Source organism: Choloepus didactylus, chromosome X (assembly GCF_015220235.1).
Source record: "Choloepus didactylus isolate mChoDid1 chromosome X, mChoDid1.pri, whole genome shotgun sequence".
Taxonomy (NCBI): Eukaryota; Metazoa; Chordata; class Mammalia; order Pilosa; family Megalonychidae; genus Choloepus; species Choloepus didactylus.
Genome location: NC_051334.1, coordinates 17,189,077 through 17,203,967, shown reverse-complemented (window position 1 = coordinate 17,203,967; position 14,891 = coordinate 17,189,077). Strand labels below are relative to the sequence as shown.

At 46.0% G+C, this 14,891-nt stretch overlaps 1 protein-coding gene across 1 annotated transcript in view; it reads left to right on the top strand.

Moving 5' to 3' along the window:
• The window catches only part of MAP3K15 (mitogen-activated protein kinase kinase kinase 15), a 204,892-nt gene that overhangs the window by 177,563 nt on the left and 12,438 nt on the right, over positions 1 to 14,891 (top strand). Inside the window, 6 exon segments of the mRNA XM_037820970.1 lie at positions 411 to 568; positions 3,808 to 3,991; positions 4,697 to 4,874; positions 5,412 to 5,586; positions 6,498 to 6,680; positions 7,309 to 7,414. Of these exon segments, the coding sequence (XP_037676898.1) occupies positions 411 to 568; positions 3,808 to 3,991; positions 4,697 to 4,874; positions 5,412 to 5,586; positions 6,498 to 6,680; positions 7,309 to 7,414 (984 nt within the window).

The following is a 14,891-nucleotide window of genomic DNA, read 5'->3' as shown; positions in this document are numbered from 1 at the left end:
TCTGTGTTCTTATAGCCATTACCACATTTTACCATCACTCCTCCCACTGCTATCCTCGTCATCATCGTCATCAGGTCAGTCTGTCCACTAGGCAGCACTTTGAGGTCAGGCACTAAGTTTCTCACATTCACCTTTCCACGTATCTGGCATGCACTAATACATGCTTATTGTATTGAATTGGGCCTCTTTATCCTCGAGGGGCTGAGCAATCCTCTTTCCACGACAGCATGAAAAGAAGGAACGTTGCATGTCTCTGCTCCAAGAAAAGATGCAACCACATTGTTTACACACAGGAATAGGCTCCATCCTTTGTTAATGAGGGAGTTAACATTAACATGCTTGTTTACTAATGGTCTACTTAGTTTTTAAGCAATATGGTGCCCATGAACTTTGTTTTTCTTCCTCAACAGGCATGCTACAGTACATGGCGCCTGAGATTATTGACCAGGGACCTCGCGGGTATGGTTCCCCAGCTGACATCTGGTCCCTGGGCTGCACCATCATTGAGATGGCAACCAGCAGGCCTCCGTTCCATGAGCTCGGTAAACCACAGGCAGCAATGTTCAAAGTAAGACATGTTTGCTGCTTTAAGTTGCTGGGCAAGACTCAAAGGCCATGTGGAGTCTTTGTCTTTGGAGGACAGGTTTCTGACTGGGTTTTGGAGAGAAGGGACTTTGGGTATCAGATAATCTATCCTTTTATCTTTCTAAAATTCCTCCCAAAGCTAACCGGAAGGGCAGTCCATGTGTGGAAGCTAACATAACGCTGACTGACCAGTAGTAGGGCTGGGGGTTTTACAAATGGGTATGCTGAGACCTTGGGGGATGGCCATGCTTGCTTGTGACCCCAGGGGAAGCTGATGTCAGGACAGCCCTGTGTGTCCAAGGTCAGACCTGTGGCTTCTGGTACCATGAATACTTGGAAAAGTTTGAGGGGCTCTTCCCTAAGAGTCCATTACCAGTCTGACCTTCCATGGAACATTTTGGCTCCCCCCAGTGTTCAGAAGTAAGAGAGTGGGGTTGCAAAAGGTCAGATGGCTATTGCTTATGGGATAATGAGGTCACAGTGCATTGAATAACTTGATATAATGTGATTCCAGAGGACTTTCTTCATGGCTTCCCTGCCAATATGGTGGCCCCTCTCAGCCTGTTCCTACCACACAGCCTCACTGCCTACATACTTTGCCAGACCCTCCAGCTTGACCGCTCAGGCAGAAAGAATTTAAAGGCATGAGTGCAGGTTTCTGCCCAAGGAGGTGAATGCAGGGCATCCATCCCACTCTGAGTTCCGGGTGCTGTGGAGCCCTGCTCTACAGGGAGACTTGGGCACTTGCAGATGGTTCTCAGAGCATCCTGCCCTCACGCCACTGGCTCAGGCAGCTCCAAAGCTAAGACCTCTAGTCAATAAGTATCTCGTGGCACCTGCAATCCCAACATGACCCTGAACACTAGGGCACTTAGATGTCTATCCACAACGAACCCATTTAGGGCCATTGAAGATCTTCCCTGCAGCCTCAGTCAGCAGCCTTGGAACAAATAGCAGCTGGGGCAGAGAAAAGCTTTGGGCCTGCCTAAGAGCCATGGCTGGCTGCTTTCCAGCCTGCTGCCGCCTTCCTGTGTAAATCAGGCAAACCCATCTGAAGGCTCTGACTCTCCCAGTTCAACCATAGGGCATGAGCCACTCCCCACTACCTCTTCCTTCCTCCTGTTTCTGGTTAGCTAATTAGCTATACAAATTCTCTGAAAATATATTCCGTTTCTTGGATGGCATATAATGTCTAATTTTTATTGCAAATGAGAAAGTTATTAGTAAATAATGTCCCTTGTGTTCTCTTAAGAATGACTGTAGAAATTATTTCTGGGGTCTCTGTAAGCCTTCAGAAAAATTTCTAGAAACTTCCAGACAGTGTCTCAAACCAAGGAGATCACCCCTTTGGGGGACCTCTTGAGTAACAGCAAAGCACCCTTAAAAGTGATGCATTTGCAAGATGCCCAGGGGCTGCCCACATTTGCTCTCTTCTTCCTGAGTCGGGGAAGAGGCTGCCCCTTTCTTCTTTGGGATCTTGTCCTGAACTTTTGTCTCTGACCTACCCCCTCCCCACCAGCGCCATGGGCACTGTCGACTTCTCTCCCCACCCCTCAGGTGAGGGGTGCCACCTGCAATGTCCCTTGCATTTCAAATCTTAGTGGTTACTTTGTCTAGTTTATGGATGGATGTGTAGAAAAGTAGGGGAAGGAAACAAACAGACAAAGGTACCCAGTGTTCTTTTTTACTTCAATTGCTCTTTTTCACTCTAATTATTGTTCTTGTTATTTTTGTGTGTGTGCTAGTGAAGGTGTCAGGGATTGATTTGGGTGATGAATGTACAACTATGTAATGGTACTGTAAACGGTCGAGAGTATAATTTGTTTTGTATGACTGCGTGGTATGTGAATATATCTCAATAAAATGATGATAAAAAAAAAAAAAAAAAAATCTTAGTGGTTAGATTCTGCCCAGTGTTTAGCATTCTCAAAATCCAAAACTCTTGAGCTTCCCCTAAGGAGCAGTGTGTTAGAAACAGAAGTGAGCATCTGGACTAGGGACTTTGGGGTCTGAAGTCTGAAGGGTCAGCAGTTCGCTCTCTGCAGCTCCCAGGTCTCACTCAGTGGAGCAAGGGGAGACTGCGAAGAGCTGGGCATGGGAGTGGACCTGGAGAGCAGAATGGCTTCCAGTCCTGGCTTGTTGGTTGGGTTTGGTAAGGAAAAGGGGAAGACTGTGAACTTCAAGACACCGCTGCCTGAAAAGAAGAGAGTGCCACCCCCAATTATGGGACAATTGTGCAGGAGGGGGGTTATGCAAGATGAATGAGCAGGGCTTGTCATGGAAGCATTCCCCTGTCACAGTGAGATGTGATAGCATAGACCCAACTCTTGTTCCCCTGCGGGTTAAAGGGACAGAGCCTTTAGCAAGATAACATTAGCTGGCCAGGAAGTAGGAGCTGAAGCAGAAATTCTAGCAAGACCCCTAAGAGGAAAAGGCAGTCCCCTTCCCTCAGTGAGCCTGACCCCATGGGGCTGAGGCGGTGGCTTTGGCTTCGGATGACTTTGGATGATCAGTTGCCTGTCTCTTGAGTTACCAGCCTCAGGGTTTTGTCTGCATGTGGTTTGGAGCTGGAGGGTGGGAATTTAGGCTGCAAGTGCACAGAGATTGAGAGGCATGTGGGGTGTCTTTGGGGGACGCTGTGAATCAAGAACAGACAACAGATGCCTTTGAATCCCCTCAGAGCATCCTGCTGCAGGCTGTGACCTAAGTCCTGCCTCGGCCATCTGCTGCTGTGGAGCAAAAACACCCCAAAACTTAGTGGCCTGAAACAGTGATTTTTAAATTCCTCACAATCCTGTGGGTTGACTGGTTCTGCTGCTGGGCTTGCCTGGGCTCACTCGTGGCTGCATCCCAGCTGGTGAGGCCGGGGTTGCAGCTGGGTTGGCTGGGGTGTCCCCATTGCCTGCGGGGCTCAGGGTTCGGACAGCACTAGAGCGGAAGCTACAAGGCAGCTTCAAGGCCTCGGCTCCCGAAGGCACACAATTTCACTTCCACACCTTCTATCAGTCAAAGCAAAGTCACAAGAGGTCCGCCCAGATGCAAGAGGTGGGCAAGCAGGCTCCACATCTGGATGGGAGGAGCGTCAGCATAACAAGGGAGCAAGAGTCATCGGGGCCACTCTTATGACCAGCCCCTCAGAGGGGCAGGAGCTGCACCTTGAAAACCAGCGCATGGGGATTTGCCTGAGGCCTCGGTGATGCCTTACCTCTCCCTTGCGTGCAGGTGGGGATGTTTAAGATCCACCCTGAGATTCCAGAAGCCCTTTCGGCTGAAGCCAGAGCTTTCATTTTAACCTGCTTTGAGCCGGACCCCCACAAACGTGTCACAGCGGCTGACCTGCTCAGAGAAGGTTTCTTAAGGCAGGTGAACAAGGGCAAGAAGAACAGAATTGCTTTCAAGCCCTCAGGTGAGGACGGCTGGGGCCAGGCCCAGGCCAGGTGGCTGGCGTGCCCCCCCCCCCGCCCCGGCTTCTCTGCTGTGGAGGGAGCATGCCAGCCCTCCAGAGCCCACCCTGTGCCCGTTTGTGTGAAAAGTGGCAGGGAGTCACGGAGCAGGGGTGGAAGCTGTTAAAAGCCAACCGATGAATGCCCCTCCGGTGTCCTGATGGGTCTGTGAGGCATGACCCCTTGTTATAGTCTTTTGTTTGAGATTGTGACGAGAGGCAGAGGCATCGGGCCGGAGTTTTGCATTTCTGCCTGGTGCTTCATTGTCAGGGCCTGGCCTGTGGTCCTCTGCTGACCCTGACCTTGATGAAAAGGTGTCTCGGGAGTTAGCAGGCCACCGAAGCTAACTGATCCCTTCTGGGGCACTAAGTCCTAAGGGGCAGTGACATAAGAGTGATCCCTGCAAAGGAAGTGGTTTGTTCTCTTTTCCGTGGTGTGGATGGGGTCAGAAGGGCTCGGCATCTTGCCCCAGGGAGTGTGGTCCTCGGGCTAGCTGCAGCAGCATCCTCAGCGGGCTTGTTAGAAATGCAGCGGCTAGGGCCCATCCCAGACCCGCTGGTTCAGAATTCCCTCCCGGGCGGTTGTTCCCACAGCCCGTTTGGAGCAGCGCAGGGTTAATGAGCCTCTGGCTCAGCCTCCTGCCTCCCTCTCACTCTGATCCTGCACAGAAGGTGGCCGGGGCGCTGCCCTGGCCCTACCCATGCCCAGGGAGCCCATGGGCAGCAGCAGCAGTGAGCACAGCTCTGTCTCCCCCGACTCGGACGCCCACCCTGACGTGTTCTTCGACAAGGCCTGGGCGCTGCCCTCCAAGGGGTGGCCCAAGCACCCCCTCAGTCACCTGCTCAGGTATGGCCATCCCCTTGCCTGTGGATCTGCAAGAGGTACTCATGTTCCCCAGGGGAAAATACCTCCCCCGGGAAAACCAGGCGGTGGCAGCAGGAGCAGCGAGGAGCTTTTGCTTCCTTTCTGCCCTGTCAGTGAGGCAGCCAGGCAGCCAAAAAAGGCAAGCAAGGAGAGGTTTCTTCATTTCCCCTCTCCCTGCCCCCTTCTCTCTCCCCCTCCTTTCCCCTTCTCCCCCCTCCCTCCCCTTCCTCCTTCCCCCTCCTTCCTCCTACCCTGTTCTCCTTCCCCTTCTCCCCTCCTTTTCCCTTCTTCCTCCCTTCTACCCCACTTACTCTTCTCCTCCCTCCCCCAGCACTAGTGCCGGGGAGATTAGAAAGAAACCTCTGCATTTCTCTTCTGATCTACACCCCCCCCCCCGAGATTTCCATCTTCTTGAGGGTGGGGACTCTCACCCCGCCCGCATGCTGCCCTAGCATGGTACACTTCCTGGAGAAGGCACCCTGGGGATGCACGGGGACTGTCCCCTGTGTTTGCCCACAGTGTCACAGATGAGAGCTCGGCCTCGGAAGACCGGAGCACGGCCTCTTCCCCGGAGGACAGGGACCCAGGCCTCTTCCTGTTGCGCAAGGACAGCGAGCGCCGCGCCATCCTGTACAAAATCCTGTGGAAGGAGCAGAACCAGGTGGCTTCCAACCTGCAGGAGTGCGTGGCCCAGGTACTGGCTTGAGGGTGGGACCTGCTAATCCTGCCTCCTTTGCCCTGCTCAGGACTGGGGACCAGTACAAGCAGGGACTGAGAGGCCTGTTACCCCAGAACATTTGCATGCGTTACAATAATCACAAGTATGTCCCAATTTTCTTCCCTCCCCCGACAAAAGAATACAAATGGGGTGTGTGTGTGGAAACTGCCTAAATTATCAATTGGCAAAACACTGCAGTCAAGCCAGACATTGATGGGGCGATGCTGCCCTCTGGTGGGCAAACAAGCCAGCTGCACGCAAAGCCCAAAGGGATGGAAGGGCCTCCAGCCTTCTCTCCCATAGTAACCATAGTAACCGTTGTAAGCCCCCAGCTGTAGGCTTTCTAAACGGCCTGGAAAGGACCCCAGGAGCTGTCCCTAGTCACTGGGAGAAGAACCACTTTGGGAGAAAAGGCTGTGGATGGCAATGTTCAATTCAATTTACAAGGACACGGCACTGGCAAACTGACCTCTCCTCCTTATTTTGGATGGGGAGAGGTCCTTTTATGAACAAGCCCCGCCCACCATGGAAATAGGAATTGTCCTGAACTGAACTGTGCTTTCCAACGGGGCCATTGATGGGGGCCTCACCAGGGGTTAAACCCAAAGGTGGAACCATTCATAGGAGGGCTTAGATGTGGGAATGTTTGTGCGCCAGAGGACCAGGGGCCAGGTAACCCCGTGACAGAAGAGATGTGAAGGAGTTCCAGGAGCAAACAGATCCCTTCTCACCTGGGGATCCCCCAGTTCCATTCTCAAATGGATCATCTTCAATCTAGTTTTCCTCATACTGCCTAAATTTCCCCTCCTTCTCTGACTTGATGAAAATGAATTTTCTTCCTTCCCTCCCTCCCCTCCCCCCTTCCCTTCCTTCCCTCTTTCTGTTAGAGTTCAGAAGAGTTGTCTCTCTCATTTGGCCACATCAAGCAAATAATTGGGATCCTGAGGGACTTCATCTGCTCCCCGGAGCACAGGGTGATGGCATCGATCTCAAAGCTTAAGGTAGACCTGGACTTTGACAGCGCATCCATCAATCAGATTCACCTGGTGCTGTTTGGCTTTCAGGATGCCGTAAGTGCTCCATCTAACCCTAGGGAACAAGCCAAGAGGTGGGGAGCCCACTGAAGTGGTTCATAACCAAGACCATGGAGTCTGGTTACCATCTCCTCCCACAGTCCCCGTCTCTTCTCACTTGTTTACCCCTGAACCCCGAGTTTCTGCAGCACCCTATAAACAGTATGCAAATTAACAAAATATCACCTTGGTGAACGAGATGATTTGCAATTGGACATGAAGAGCTTAAGTATAAGATTTGAGAACATCGGCCAGCAGAGTGGGTGTGGGGTTTAAGTTTATGTGGCTGCCCAAACAGATGTGAGGGCCTCCAGGCCAGAGAACATGTCCTGTTCATCTTTGTGACCCAAGCACCCAACACAGAGCCTGACATTTCAAAGGTGCTCAATAAATGCTTGTTGAATAAACAAACGAAATGCTCCAGTGAAGTTGACCAGATTGATGTACCCAACCCCCAGGCCCCAGCAAGACTTTGGGTCAGCTCAGAGGAAGACTCAGTCCACAAGAAACATAAGTCAGTTAGAAATCCAGGGCAGCTTTATCTGACAGAGTGGAAGCAAATTATAATCAGTAAGAAATCACATTTCTTAAAAGTCTGACAAATATGGATTTTTGTGATTTTTAGGTAAATAAAATTTTGAGGAACCACTTAATTAGGCCCCACTGGATGTTTGCAATGGACAACATCATCTGCCGGGCGGTACAGGCTGCTGTCACCATTCTCATTCCAGGTAAGCGCCCTCTTGGTGGTCAAAGTCAGCTTCAGGCTATGGAAAAGATCAGAAGTGGCCTCTGTTGCGGTCTCTGCTATCTTGGCTATACACTTCCCTCCAATTTGGTGAATGCCATCAGAAGCCCCTCCTGGGGCTAAGATTCTGAGATTCTAAGACAGAGTATCGGGAGGGGCAGGGCAAGATGGCGGACTGGTGAGCTGTATGTTTTAGTTACTCCTCCAGGAAAGTAGGTAGAAAGCCAGGAACTGCGTGGACTGGACACCACAGAGCAATCTGACTTTGGGCATACTTCATACAACACTCATGAAAACGTGGAACTGCTGAGATCAGCGAAATCTGTAAGTTTTTGTGGCCAGGGGACCCGCGCCCCTCCCTGCCAGGCTCAGTCCCGTGGGAGGAGGGGCTGTCAGCTCCGGGAAGGAGAAGGGAGAACTGCAGTGGCAGCCCTTATCGGAAACTCATTCTACTGATCCAAACTCCAACCATAGATAGACTGAGACCAGACACCAGAGAATCTGAGAGCAGCCAGCCCAACAGAGAGGAGACAGGCATAGAAACAAAACAACACAAAAAACTCCAAAATAAAAGCGGAGGATTTTTGGAGTTCTGGTGAACATAGAAAGGGGAAGGGCAGAGCTCAGGCCCTGAGGCGCATATGCAAATCCCGAAGAAAAGCTGATCTCTCTGCCCTGTGGACCTTTCCTTAATGGCCCTGGTTGCTTTGTCTCTTAGCATTTCAATAACCCATTAGATCTCTGAGGAGGGCCCTTTTTTTTTTTTTTTTTTAATCCTTTTTTCTTTTTCTAAAACAATTACTCTAAGAAGCCCAATACAGAAAGCTTCAAAGACTTGCAATTTGGGCAGGTCAAGTCAAGAGCAGAACTAAGAGAGCTCTGAGACAAAAGGCAGTAATCCAGTGGCTGAGAAAATTCACTAAAGACCACAACTTCCCAAGAAAAGGGGGGTGTCCGCTCACAGCCATCATCCTGGTGGACAGGAAACAGAGCTGCCCCAGACAACCCAGTGTGACGGAAGTGCTTCAAATAACAGGCACACACCACAAAACTGGGCGTGGACATTAGCCTTCCCTGCAACCTCAGCTGATTGTCCCAGAGTTGGGAAGGTGGAGCAGTGTGAATTAACAAAGCCCCATTCAGCCATCATTTCAGCAGACTGGGAGCCTCCCTACACAGCCCAGCAGCCCAGAACTGCCCTGGGGGGACGGCACTCACCTGTGACATAGCACAGTCATCCCTCAACAGAGGACCCACGGTGCACAGCCTGGAAGAGGGGCCCACTTGCAAGTCTCAGGAGCCATACGCCAATACCAAGGACTTGTGGGTCAGTCGCAGAGACAAACTGTGGCAGGACTGAACTGAAGGATTAGACTATTGCAGCAGCTTTAAAACTCTAGGATCACCAGGGAGATTTGATTGTTAGAGCCACCCCCCCTCCCTGACTGCCCAGAAACACGCCCCATATACAGGGCAGGCAACACCAACTACACACGCAAGCTTGGCACACCAATTGGACCCCACAAGACTCACTCCCCCACTCACCAAAAAGGCTAAGCAGGGGAGAACTGGCTTGTGGAGAACAGGTGGCTCGTGGACGCCACCTGCTGGTTAGTTAGAGAAAGTGTACTCCACGAAGCTGTAGATCTGATAAATTAGAGATAAGGACTTCAATTGGTCTACAAATCCTAAAAGAACCCTATCAAGTTCAGCAAATGCCACGAGGCCAAAAACAACAGAAAATTATAAAGCATATGAAAAAACCAGACGATATGGATAACCCAAGCCCAAGCACCCAAATCAAAAGATCAGAAGAGACACAGCACCTAGAGCAGCTACTCAAAGAACTAAAGATGAACAATGAGACCATAGTACGGGATACAAAGGAGATCAAGAAGACCCTAGAAGAGCATAAAGAAGACATTGCAAGACTAAATAAAAAAATGGATGATCTTATGGAAATTAAAGAAACTGTTGACCAAATTAAAAAGATCCTAGACACTCATAGTACAAGACTAGAGGAAGTTGAACAACGAATCAGTGACCTGGAAGATGACAGAATGGAAAATGAAAGCATAAAAGAAACAATGGGGAAAAAAATTGAAAAAATCGAAATGGACCTCAGGGATATGATAGATAATATGAAACGTCCGAATATAAGACTCATTGGTGTCCCAGAAGGGGACGAAAAGGGTAAAGGTCTAGGAAGAGTATTCAAAGAAATTGTTGGGGAAAACTTCCCAAATCTTCTAAACAACATAAATACACAAATCATAAATGCTCAGCGAACCCCAAATAGAATAAATCCAAATAAACCCACTCCGAGACATATACTGATCACACTGTCAAACACAGAAGAGAAGGAGCCAGTTCTGAAAGCAGCAAGAGAAAAGCAATTCACCACATACAAAGGAAACAGCATAAGACTAAGTAGTGACTACTCAGCAGCCACCATGGAGGCGAGAAGGCAGTGGCACGATATATTTAAAATTCTGAGTGAGAAAAATTTCCAGCCAAGAATACTTTATCCAGCAAAGCTCTCCTTCAAATTTGAGGGAGAGCTTAAATTTTTCACAGACAAACAAATGCTGAGAGAATTTGCTAACAAGAGACCTGCCCTACTTGAGATACTAAAGGGAGCCCTACAGACAGAGAAACAAAGACAGGACAGAGAGACTTGGAGAAAGGTTCAGTACTAAAGAGATTCGGTATGGGTACAATAAAGGATATTAATAGACAGAGGGGAAAAATATGACAAACATAAACCAAAGGATAAGATGGCTGATTCAAGAAATGCCTTCACGGTTATAACGTTGAATGTAAATGGATTAAACTCCCCAATTAAAAGATACAGATTCGCAGAATGGATCAAAAAAGATGAACCATCAATATGTTGCATACAAGAGACTCATCTTAGACACAGGGACACAAAGAAACTGAAAGTGAAAGGATGGAAAAAAATATTTCATGCAAGCTACAGCCAAAAGAAAGCAGGTGTAGCAATATTAATCTCAGATAAAATAGACTTCAAATGCAGGGATGTTTTGAGAGACAAAGAAGGCCACTACATACTAATAAAAGGGGCAATTCAGCAAGAAGAAATAACAGTCGTAAATGTCTATGCACCCAATCAAGGTGCCACAAAATACATGAGAGAAACACTGGCAAAACTAAAGGAAGCAATTGATGTTTCCACAATAATTGTGGGAGACTTCAACACATCACTCTCTCCTATAGATAGATCAACCGGACAGAAGACCAATAAGGAAATTGAAAACCTAAACAATCTGATAAATGAATTAGATTTAACAGACATATACAGGACATTACATCCCAAATCACCAGGATACACATGCTTTTCTAGTGCTCATGGAACTTTCTCCAGAATAGATCATATGCTGGGACATAAAACAAGCCTCAATAAATTTAAAAAGATTGAAATTATTCAAAGCACATTCTCTGACCACAATGGAATACAATTAGAAGTCAATAACCATCAGAGACTTAGAAAATTCACAAATACCTGGAGGTTAAACAACACACTCCTAAACAATCAGTGGGTTAATGAAGAAATAGCAAGAGAAATTGCTAAATATATAGAGACAAATGAAAATGAGAACACAACATACCAAAACCTATGGGATGCAGCAAAAGCAGTGCTAAGGGGGAAATTTATAGCGCTAAACGCATATATTAAAAAGGAAGAAAGAGCCAAAATCAAAGAACTAATGGATCAACTGAAGAAACTAGAAAATGAACAGCAAACCAATCCTAAACCAAGTAGAAGAAAAGAAATAACAAGGATTAAAGCAGAAATAAATGACATAGAGAACAAAAAAAACAATAGAGAGGATAAATATCACCAAAAGTTGGTTCTTTGAGAAGATCAACAAGATTGACAAGCCCCTAGCTAGACTGACAAAATCAAAAAGAGAGAAGACCCATATAAACAAAATAATGAATGAAAAAGGTGACATAACTGCACATCCTGAAGAAATTAAAAAAACTATAAGAGGATATTATGAACAACTGTATGGCAACAAACTGGATAATGTAGAAGAAATGGACAATTTCCTGGAAACATATGAACAACCTAGACTGACCAGAGAAGAAATAGAAGACCTCAACCAACCCATCACAAGCAAAGAGATCCAATCAGTCATCAAAAATCTTCCCACAAATAAATGCCCAGGGCCAGATGGCTTCACAGGGGAATTCTACCAAACTTTCCAGAAAGAACTGACACCAATCTTACTGAAACACTTTCAAAACATTGAAGAAAATGGAACACTACCTAACTCATTTTATGAAGCTAACATCAATCTAATACCAAAACCAGGCAAAGATGCTACAAAAAAGGAAAACTACCGGCCAATCTCCCTAATGAATATAGATGCAAAAATCCTCAACAAAATACTTGCAAATCGAATCCAAAGACACATTAAAAAAATCATACACCATGACCAAGTGGGGTTCATTCCAGGCATGCAAGGATGGTTCAACATAAGAAAATCAATCAATGTATTACAACACATTAACAAGTCAAAAGGGAAAAATCAATTGATCATCTCAATAGATGCTGAAAAAGCATTTGACAAAATCCAACATCCCTTTTTGATAAAAACACTTCAAAAGGTAGGAATTGAAGGAAACTTCCTCAACATGATAAAGAGCATATATGAAAAACCCACAGCCAGCATAGTACTCAATGGTGAGAGACTGAAAGCCTTCCCTCTAAGATCAGGAACAAGACAAGGATGCCCGCTGTCACCACTGTTATTCAACATTGTGCTGGAAGTGCTAGCCAGGGCAATCCGGCAAGACAAAGAAATAAAAGGCATCCAAATTGGTAAAGAAGAAGTAAAACTGTCATTGTTTGCAGATGATATGATCTTACATCTAGAAAACCCGGAGAAATCGACGATACAGCTACTAGAGCTAATAAACAAATTTAGCAAAGTAGCAGGATACAAGATTAATGCACATAAGTCAGTAATGTTTCTATATGCTAGAAATGAACAAACTGAAGAGACACTCAAGAAAAAGATACCATTTTCAATAGCAACTAAAAAAATCAAGTACCTAGGAATAAACTTAACCAAAGATGTAAAAGACCTATACAAAGAAAACTACATAACTCTACTAAAAGAAATAGAAGGAGACCTTAAAAGATGGAAAAATATTCCATGTTCATGGATAGGAAGGCTAAATGTCATTAAGATGTCAATTCTACCCAAACTCATCTACAGATTCAATGCAATCCCAATCAAAATTCCAACAACCTACTTTGCAGACTTGGAAAAGCTAGTTATCAAATTTATTTGGAAAGGGAAGATGCCTCGAATTGCTAAAGACACTCTAAAAAAGAAAAACGAAGTGGGAGGACTTACACTCCCTGACTTTGAAGCTTATTATAAAGCCACAGTTGCCAAAACAGCATGGTACTGGCACAAAGATAGACATATAGATCAATGGAATCGAATTGAGAATTCAGAGATAGACCCTCAGATCTATGGCCGACTCATCTTTGATAAGGCCCCCAAAGTCACTGAACTGAGTCATAATGGTCTTTTCAACAAATGGGGCTGGGAGAGTTGGATATCCATATCCAAAAGAATGAAAGAGGACCCCTACCTCACCCCCTACACAAAAATTAACTCAAAATGGACCAAAGATCTCAATATAAAAGAAAGTACCATAAAACTCCTAGAAGATAATGTAGGATCTTGGGGTAAAGTAGGAACATGTTGGAAGTTAAGCAGTTATCTTAGGTTAATTGTTTTTTTCTTACTCCCTTGTTATGGTCTCTTTGAAATGTTCTTGTATTGTATGTTTGTTTTCTTTTTAACTTTTTTTTTCATACAGTTGATTTAAAAAAGAAGGAAAAGTTAAAAAAAAAAAAAAAGAAAAGGAAAAAAAAAAGATTTAGTGCCCCCTTGAGGAGCCTGTGGAGAATGCAGGGGTATTCCCCTACCCCACTTCCATGGTTGCTAACATGACCACAGACATAGGGGACTGGTGGTTTGATGGGTTGAGCCCTCTACCACAGGTTTTACCCTTGGGAAGACGGTTGCTGCAAAGGAGAGGCTAGGCCTCCCTATGGTTGTGCCTAAGAGCCTCCTCCCAAATGCCTCTTTGTTGCTCAGATGTGGCCCTGTCTCTCTAGCTAAGCCAACTTGAAAGGTGAAATCACTGCCCTCCCCACTACGTGGGATCAGACACCCAGGGGAGTGAATCTCCCTGGCAACGTGGAATACGACTCCCGGGGAGGAATGTAGACCTGGCATCGTGGGACGGAGAACATCTTCTTGACCAAAAGGGGGATGTGAAAGGAAATGAAATAAGCTTCAGTGGCAGAGAGATTCCAAAAGGAGCCGAGAGGTCACTCTGGTGGGCACTCTTATGCACACTTTAGACAACCCTTTTTAGGTTCTAAAGAATTGGGGTAGCTGGTGGTGGATACCTGAAACTATCAAACTACAACCCAGAACCCATGAATCTCGAAGACAGTTGTATAAAAATGTAGCTTATGAGGGGTGACAATGGGATTGGGAAAGCCATAAGGACCACACTCCACTTTGTCTAGTTTATGGATGGATGAGTAGAAAAATAGGGGAAGGAAACAAACAGACAAAGGTACCCAGTGTTCTTTTTTACTTCAATTGCTCTTTTTCACTCTAATTATTATTCTTGTTATTTTTGTGTGTGTGCTAATGAAGGTGTCAGGTATTGATTTGGGTGATGAATGTACCACTATGTAATGGTACTGTAAACAATCGAAAGTACGATTTGTTTTGTATGACTGCGTGGTATGTGAATATATCTCAATAAAATGAAGATTAAAAAAAAAAAAAAAGATAATGTAGGAAAACATCTTCAAAACCTTGTATTAGGCGGCCACTTCCTAGACTTTACACCCAAAGCACAAGCAACGAAAGAGAAAATAGATAAATGGGAACTCCTCAAGCTTAGAAGTTTCTGCACCTCAAAGGAATTTCTCAAAAAGGTAAAGAGGCAGCCAACTCAATGGGAAAAAATTTTTGGAAACCATGTGTCTCACAAAAGACTGATATCTTGCATATATAAAGAAATCCTACAACTCAACGACAATAGTACAGACGGCCCAATTATAAAATGGGCAAAAGATATGAAAAGACAGTTCTCTGAAGAGGAAATACAAATGGCCAAGAAACACATGAAAAAATGTTCAGCTTCACTAGCTATTAGAGAGATGCAAATTAAGACCACAATGAGATACCATCTAACACCGGTTAGAATGGGTGCCAGTAAACAAACAGGAAACTACAAATGCTGGAGGGGATGTGGAGAAATTGGAACTCTTATTCATTGTTGGTGGGACTGTATAATGGTTCAGCCACTCTGGAAGTCAGTCTGGCAGTTCCTTAGAAAACTAGATATAGAGCTACCATTCGATCCAGCGATTGCACTTCTCGGTATAT